The sequence below is a fragment of the Theobroma cacao genome, chromosome 8 (assembly GCF_053813885.1).
Source record: "Theobroma cacao isolate CCN51 chromosome 8, ASM5381388v1, whole genome shotgun sequence".
NCBI classification, from domain to species: domain Eukaryota; kingdom Viridiplantae; phylum Streptophyta; class Magnoliopsida; order Malvales; family Malvaceae; genus Theobroma; species Theobroma cacao.
The window spans coordinates 24,761,051-24,768,356 of NC_142646.1; the positions used below are offsets into that span (position 1 = coordinate 24,761,051).

The following is a 7,306-nucleotide window of genomic DNA, read 5'->3' on the forward strand; positions in this document are numbered from 1 at the left end:
TGGTTGGACAATTCTTTTGAGATTATATTGTTATTTTCACAATATTTAAAAATTGAGACCAATATAAAACTTGAATAAAAAATTCAAGACTACTTATAGAATTTTCGTGAAAGTTAAATATTTATTATTAATAGTTGACTATCGTCAAATCAAGACGTAATAAGTGAAAAAATTAAACATTATTAAGTACTAAATTAAAGAAAGAAAAATTTTAATTTAACCATATTTTTAAAAAATAATTTTGCTTTTTAAAATTTTAAGAACAGAAAAAAAAAAACGTGATATAAAATTGTTTTCTTGGTTATATTATAAAAGCATAACACTCAAAAAGCCTCTAAACTATTCAAGAAAATTCAAATAAATTTTATTCTTTTATTGCATTCAATCAAATCTCTGTGTTTTTATTTTAAGTCAAATAAGCTCTTATGATTAATGATTGATTAATTATCATTAATCTAAATGTCTATTGTCATTTTAGATCCATATAGTGTTGATATGATATTGATGTGAAAAGTGAAAATATGATATGAATATGTCATTATACCAAGTCAACATATCATGTCAACATCCATTATGACATATTAACATGCCATGTAGCATAAAATAATAAGTAATATTTTGACTAAGTTAACTATTAGTCATAAAAACTATTTGACTCAATATAAAAGTACAATGGCTTATTTGATTCAAAATAAAAGTAAAATAACTTGATTGAACGTCACAAAAGTTATTTAAATTTTCTTAAATAATTTAAAAACTGTTTTAATATTATGCCTATTATAAAAATGCTTTTCATGGTAAGAGACGTAAGAGAAACAAGTGGATTCCTTGTAAACTTACCTAGTTTCTTTCTTGTCTAAATTCTAATGACAACTAATAAATAATAGAGTAAAATATTCTAACCCCTTAAGTTTTAACTATAATTCTGTGTGGATCCATTTGTATTGAAAATAAACAATCTACCCCAAAAAACTATTTTTCACTGGATACATAAGTTCAATTGTTTATCAATCGTTAATATTTTCATTAATTTGATGACGTGACCATATTTTTAAGATAATTTTACCCTTCATTAATTTTAAAAATTATTATTATATAAATTATAATTTTTTATTTAAATTCTTTTTGTTTTATTCAAAAAAATTTTCTCTCTATTGACAGACCATCCTGCGACCGAATCTAACCAATGAGTATCAGATCCAGTCAAATGACAACGCTCCCCTAAGGAGCACCAGATCGATGCTCCCTTTGAAATTCGATTCGGGGAGCACCGTCAGATTTGGCATTCTATGACCATATCCGACCACAAAGTAACTAACTAATGCAAGAAAACGCTACCGACCGACTTGAAAAAGGAAAAGAGCTAAAAAAGAAGAAATGCATTTTAAACACTTCATATTTAGATATTAACATTGTTTACACGTTTAGAACGGAGTATCTATTTTAAAAATTAATAGACTCACATGAAATTATGATCAAAACTTACAAAGGTCAAGTATTTTACCCAAAATAATAACAGATAGGCTGCTATTTTGTTTTTCACACAAGCAATAAGCAATTCCCCTTCAACAGGCTCACTTCATTAGGAGAGATTGCGCTGAGTTTCTCTAGTGCTCATCTTTACAGATAACAAAGCAAAATAAGTTGACAAATACTTCAGAATAAATAATTTCACCACAACCCTCTAATCAATAGGCTCTAAATGTAACATGCCAAGCCAACCCGAGCCTATCTTGACCCAGGTATGGGATGCCATTTTTCATTACAAAAATCTGTTTCACTTCCCAAACAAAATTATAGCAACATTATGCTATTTGAATCGCGCCTCCTCCCAAAACAGAAAGTTTAAGCTCAAACCTAGCACAGCAGAGCTTATTAGCAATCTACAACATGTCCTCATGATAAAGATGAAGCCCAAGCCCAAAGCGTGCACAAGCTCGCCGAAATGCCATGGCCTCAGCCTTTTGTACAGGATCTCCATAACCAGGATCATCAACTGAAGCAGTCCCTGTTGACTCTCGATATATCTTGTGGAATGGTACAAGAACAAACGCAAGTCAGCTGCTTTTAGTCCAAAATATATATGCCATAGATGAAGAAATAAAGAGAAGAAAATTTCATCTGTCAACAATCAAATGTAACATAAACTACAGCTTAACAACTTTTCAGTACTTGACTTCAAAAAACTCATGCAAGTTTCAGAAATCTATTGAATTTTTTCTATTCTACAGAGTCACACATCCAGCAATAGATAAACGCAATGGAAATAAGAAAACAGTTACCATGAAGATGCATAATAGTCACATAAACTAGAAGTCTTTAGGAATAAATTTACCAGTTCATGAATAACAATTGAAATCTGAAAGCATATTGAATTCTATTGAAGCATCAAACTATCATGTTGAAAGTTTATTTACTGCTCCTAAATTTTAAGGAATTTCAACTCTCAAACAAGTCTGCTGCAAGGTTTCACATCTAGCAGGCCAACTATGTCAACTATAATTTTTTAAGTTTTCCTTTTAATAAAGGAAGAAGAAAAGAAAAGGAAAACCTATATCACAAGAGAAAGTAAATTTTAGTAGGAGTGCCTGTTTCAGTATTGAATCACAAGAATACCTTTTTTCCATTCATTCAAGAGCGAAAATTCTCATCCCTCTTTCCTTTATCTACTGAATCATCTTAAGTATCATGAACAGCAACTGTGTTCATCTATATGTCTATTATCTGAATTAGAGTATCATTCAAATTCTGACCAAGCATCTTTCAGCAATTAATTTAACAGTATATGTTTCAACTTACAAATTCTATTGACTTACAACTGAAAATGTATTAAGAGTTCAAAAGGGAAGAAGTAAAGTCACTAAACTATCAATGGTATCATTGGATACATTCCATCTGGTTGTTGCTTATCCACTTTCCTTTTGCTTCTGGAAGCAAAAAAGCAACAAAACAAAAAGTCTTTGGATGCATCAGTAATTGTCATGAAGCAACCAATTATTAGGACAAGTGACCTTTGCCAGCTTATCCACAAGAGTGACCACAAATTCAAGCGTAACCTGTCCACTAAATCCAGCTAAAAGATCATTTAATCGGAAGTCAACAACATATAAGCTTTTGGCCAGCAACTTAGTAGCAGGATTAATGAAGCACACATGCCAACTAATATAAGTTCACTGCATGTGCGTCATAGTATCAATCATAAAATGGAATAGATACCTCAGCATCAGTCCCATAGAGTGTTACACGATAGACGACAGATACAGACTTTCCATCAGCAGAGTAAGTAATATTCCGAACCTCACCAGACCATTCTGCACAATCGGTGGAATACCAAAGGCTTTGAGTTTTATAATTGTGGAAAGCCAACAAAATTAAGAATAGTGATTGCTTCAGCCAGAATAATTTCAATCTTTAACATACCTGGAGCATGTAGGTTCATAATCCGATTCACAATATGCCTGCAAAGTGCAAGACGTGATATTAAGAAACCATGTAAGACCCAAAATGCCATGGAGAGACAAAATTGTCAAGAGAAAAAAAAAGAATATAATGGTAACTCACCAAGACTGAAAATTCTAAGGAAAAAGAAGGGAAAGGCTCAAACTTTAAACTAGTTAGGGTTTTGATGGAAATTTCTCAGACTGAAGGCAGCAGATTTCATGATATTAAACATGAGGCCTGATGCAGAAAAAAAAAAGAAATCACAGCAGAGCACATTCTATGCCCCCAAAATTAAAGCACAAAAAAGGCACAGGCCATAGCAGAGATATGCATGAAATATCTGCATTAAAGCTTATTGTTTACAGTTTTATAATCGTGCTCCAGGCTTGCCTCTACTTACAACTTGTAACTAAAAGAAAACCTCAAAGAGTATGTGTGGAATAATGAATATTTCGGAGTTCCTTTTAAATCAGCAGTTTGCTCTGCAATAACCGAACAAACAATTGCTCCAAAACATGACAATCCATTTGTAATTGAATTTTTCTGTAGAATTCATTATCATTCGGTTCCCAAATCCAAACACTAACAAAAATTCTAAAACTCCCAATGCTGTCCCTTACGCTTACATTAGTAGAACACAAAATCCAAAACTTTCAGTAATCATCCTACACCCCTCATAGATAAATTACAAGTAAAGTTGTTGATCTTCTCAGGCTTAGCTACCAGCTTCCCATTTTACAGAATAACCACCGGATTAAAATGAAAATCATAGCCTTGCAGTTTTGTTTCTTTTAACAACAGATAAATTACGAGAAGCTTTGATAGCACAGGGGATTGACAGGAATAAAACTAGTTACTATTAAACAACCTAAAACAAAATAAAGGAAGACCAAATTTTAGTAAATAAAGAGTGAGCGAGAGAATAATGAGATGACCAGGGGATGTATTTGATACTGAAGCCATCTTCGATGCGGAGCTTGACGAGGGAATCTGGGACTTTTTTGTTGAGTTCTTTGAGAATCTCGGAGAGGGGTCTGCTGATTCCTGCTGTGGGAATGGCATCGTCGTACGACTCTTTTGAGTAGGATACGACTCGTAAAAGGGAAGACAGAGATTTTCTGAAAGGAGAACAACTCATGGGTGATCTTGCCAGGGTTTTAATTGCCATTGAAGAAGCCATTTTCCCTTTCCACGAAATCAGAGGACAGCAAGTCTAAAGCCCCTGTTTCAAAAGTTTTCAAATAATTCAGGTGGGCTTTTTTTTTTTTTTTTTTTTTTGTTGTCTGGAAGACGACAGGTCAGGAGGCATTCAGTTCATGTGTAATGAGTTTTGTTCTTCAAGTCCGACCAAAGCACATTGGTTGCGGTGTAAAAAAGTCCACATGGCCCTTTTGGTTTAAAAAGTGCATTCCATCTCTTTGATTTTCGAATGATCAAAATATATATTTATATATTATTTTTTCAATTATAACATTACCTCTCTTTATAATGAAAATATAATGATTTAATTTTTGGTTTGAAGCAATTTTAATTTTAATAACATTACCATTCTAAACAACTGAAATTGATTGTTTGGCATGGAGCCAAGCAGTTAATAAAGAAACACAAGAAATGAAGGAAAATCAGTTGAAAAGAGTCATTTGCTGGATGTTGATCGGATAAGAATCCAATGGAGGCCCATAGAAAGCCCGACGGGCTAGAATTGAATTCACAGCTTGCGTTGGATGGAAAGCATCCCAAAAAACGTATTGGGTTCTGTCCGGGCATGGATATGCAAATGGCAGACATGTGATTTGGCCTTGGTTCCTCCCTATTCCGCAGCATCCCTTGTCAACAACACTGAATCCTGCAAGAATGAATATAACTACTCAATGATGGATCACGGAGGGATCTCTCCCTGAATTAGATGTCTAATCCAATACATACATACCGTAAGTGGAGGGATCATTTAGGATGTCACCCACAGCACCATAGGTATTGCCATACACAAAGATTGCACCAGGACGGTTATTTAGCTGCTCTACAAGTGATTTGATCCCTTGGTTGAAGGTACCCAGAATTTGGTTAACGTAATCAACGCATCTTCCAGGCGCTGCCTGTCCGGTGGCTCTTTGGTTGGGGATGCAACCAAGAGGTCCAACTCCAGCTATAAAGAATTTCCTTAGTCCTACACTGTACAGTGCCTGCATCAATTCCATAAACTGCCTTACATATATATATATATGTTTGCTCCAACAAATTAATTAATTCAAATTACGAATTTTTACCAAAAGTTGCCGCCCATAGTGGTTCAGAAGAAGGTTGGCAAATTCTGAAGGACTGTAGGTGTAGCTAGAAGAGTAGATGGACGGCATGAGGTAATTGTTGATGTAGTCATTGCTCCCGAACACCATAATGGCTATGGATTTGGCAAGGAAATTTGTCACATTGCTCCCCATCATTGTTCGTAGTTGATCCAAGGTGCTTTCGAAGTTCACGACTTGTCGACTTAGGCTATACCGTGCTCCCTGTGATGCTCATTCAATAGAAACTAGAAAATCTATGGAAATATGGTAGCAAAAGTGAGAATTAGGTAAGAAAAATACGTACGTAATGTTGGCCTGTCTCATCAAGGATGCCAGCGGCTGCCGAAGCATAGTTCATTCCTCCCAGTATTTTAACTCCGACTGAGTTGGGATCAGCAAAGGCTGGAGGATAAGGTACTCCCAACATCTCTCCTGCATGTACAACATCTTTATATCATAACAGCTTAAAAACCCTTTCATAATTAGTAGTTGCCCACTGCAAGATGAATTCCATTGCAACCTTTAAACAATTCTCACTTCCATTCAAGATAATCAATAAATTAACGCCTATCATTGGTATATCTATCTATGAATAATAAATTTAATGTATATATAAATAACTTACAACGTCAATAAAAAAAAAATTAAAGAATTAAGTTTTTATCTATAAACATAATACATAGAAGAAAGAGAAAATTAATTCTATTAAGAATTTAAACAAATAAATATTGTTGTAAATTTTTATATTTTCATAACAACAAAGTGATGCTTCTTATTAATTTGTTGATAGTATATAAATTATTCAATGCATCGATCGAATATAAATTTATTAAACAATGGGAAGAAATAGTTGAGACGAGGCATCCTCGTTAATGATAAACTTGTTGAAAACAAATTGATACCCCTCATTATTTCTTGTGCATATGTAATCACTCCTTTAACAACTGAAAAATAAAGATTGGAGAGAGCAATTAAAAAGACAATGAAAAGAGTGATAGAGTTGCATATATTTCGAGCGTAGAAAACTTACCAATTATGTCAACAAAGGTTTTCCCATTAGAAAATCTTCCAGTAGGCTGCATATTGAAATCAATACCATAAGGAAAATAGTTAGACTTGGCAATTGAGCTAAGGAAATTGTTGTTGCCAACATCAACCAATGAGTCTCCAAACACAAACAGTGCCGGAGCTCGTTCTGACCCTGCAACTCCATTTGAGTACTGAAAAATCACAATCACAAAGGTAATGAACCACGTTCGTTGGTACAGATCAATACCCATAGTTTAAAACAAGGAAAAACAATATGGATATAGAAAGAGAATTATGAAACTTTTAACCTCTATCTAGCTTTGAACCGGAAGAGGTGAGTTTGAACAAGATAACAACATGAAGGTGAAGATAAAAGGGGATTATGTATCCATTTTGAAACCGATAAGTAAACGTAAGACTCCATAAAATATTGCTTTTGTCTATACCTTTTTCCTCAATTTTGGGTGCTATTGTCAAGGACCGTTACTGTTTTTTTTTTACTTTAACTTGTTTGTATGTCAAGTTATTTTACTTTGCAAGTGAGTAACGAG

The 7,306-nt window shown here is 33.8% G+C and overlaps 2 protein-coding genes across 2 annotated transcripts; both read right to left on the reverse strand.

Moving 5' to 3' along the window:
* Positions 1–1,482: 1,482 nt before the first annotated feature.
* RAD52-1 (cobalt ion binding protein) lies at positions 1,483–4,781 on the reverse strand. The gene is made up of 4 exons (XM_007019641.3): positions 4,377–4,781; positions 3,421–3,458; positions 3,217–3,311; positions 1,483–2,027 (listed from the first exon to the last, which is right to left on the reverse strand). The coding sequence occupies exons 1-4, from the start codon at positions 4,619–4,621 to the stop codon at positions 1,884–1,886; spliced, it is 522 nt and encodes a 173-aa protein (XP_007019703.1). The 5' UTR covers positions 4,622–4,781; the 3' UTR covers positions 1,483–1,883.
* A 185-nt stretch (positions 4,782–4,966) lies between these two features.
* Positions 4,967–7,097, reverse strand: LOC18592768 (GDSL-like Lipase/Acylhydrolase superfamily protein). Its single transcript, XM_007019642.3, has 5 exons — positions 6,757–7,097; positions 6,031–6,158; positions 5,709–5,948; positions 5,372–5,624; positions 4,967–5,287 (listed from the first exon to the last, which is right to left on the reverse strand). Exons 1-5 carry the CDS (start codon positions 7,004–7,006, stop codon positions 5,064–5,066), a joined length of 1,095 nt encoding a protein of 364 aa, XP_007019704.3. The 5' UTR covers positions 7,007–7,097; the 3' UTR covers positions 4,967–5,063.
* Between the last annotated feature and the right edge of the window lie 209 nt (positions 7,098–7,306).

What these genes read in the sequence shown, in the direction of transcription:
- RAD52-1 (XM_007019641.3), bottom strand. Translation starts at nt 4,621, where the DNA reads ATGGCTTCTTCAATGGCAATTAAAACCCTGGCAAGATCACCCATGAGT. An exon ending in AGTATCAAATACATCCCCTG is followed by an intron (nt 3,459 to 4,376) that starts GTCATCTCATTA and finishes TGCACTTTGCAG; the next exon opens with GCATATTGTGAATCGGATTA. An exon ending in TCTATGGGACTGATGCTGAG is followed by an intron (nt 2,028 to 3,216) that starts GTATCTATTCCA and finishes CCATTCCACAAG; the next exon opens with ATATATCGAGAGTCAACAGG.
- LOC18592768 (XM_007019642.3), bottom strand. Translation starts at nt 7,006, where the DNA reads ATGGGTATTGATCTGTACCAACGAACGTGGTTCATTACCTTTGTGATT. An exon ending in ACTATGGGCGGCAACTTTTG is followed by an intron (nt 5,625 to 5,708) that starts GTAAAAATTCGT and finishes GAATTGATGCAG; the next exon opens with GCACTGTACAGTGTAGGACT. An exon ending in AAATGATCCCTCCACTTACG is followed by an intron (nt 5,288 to 5,371) that starts GTATGTATGTAT and finishes TCATTCTTGCAG; the next exon opens with GATTCAGTGTTGTTGACAAG.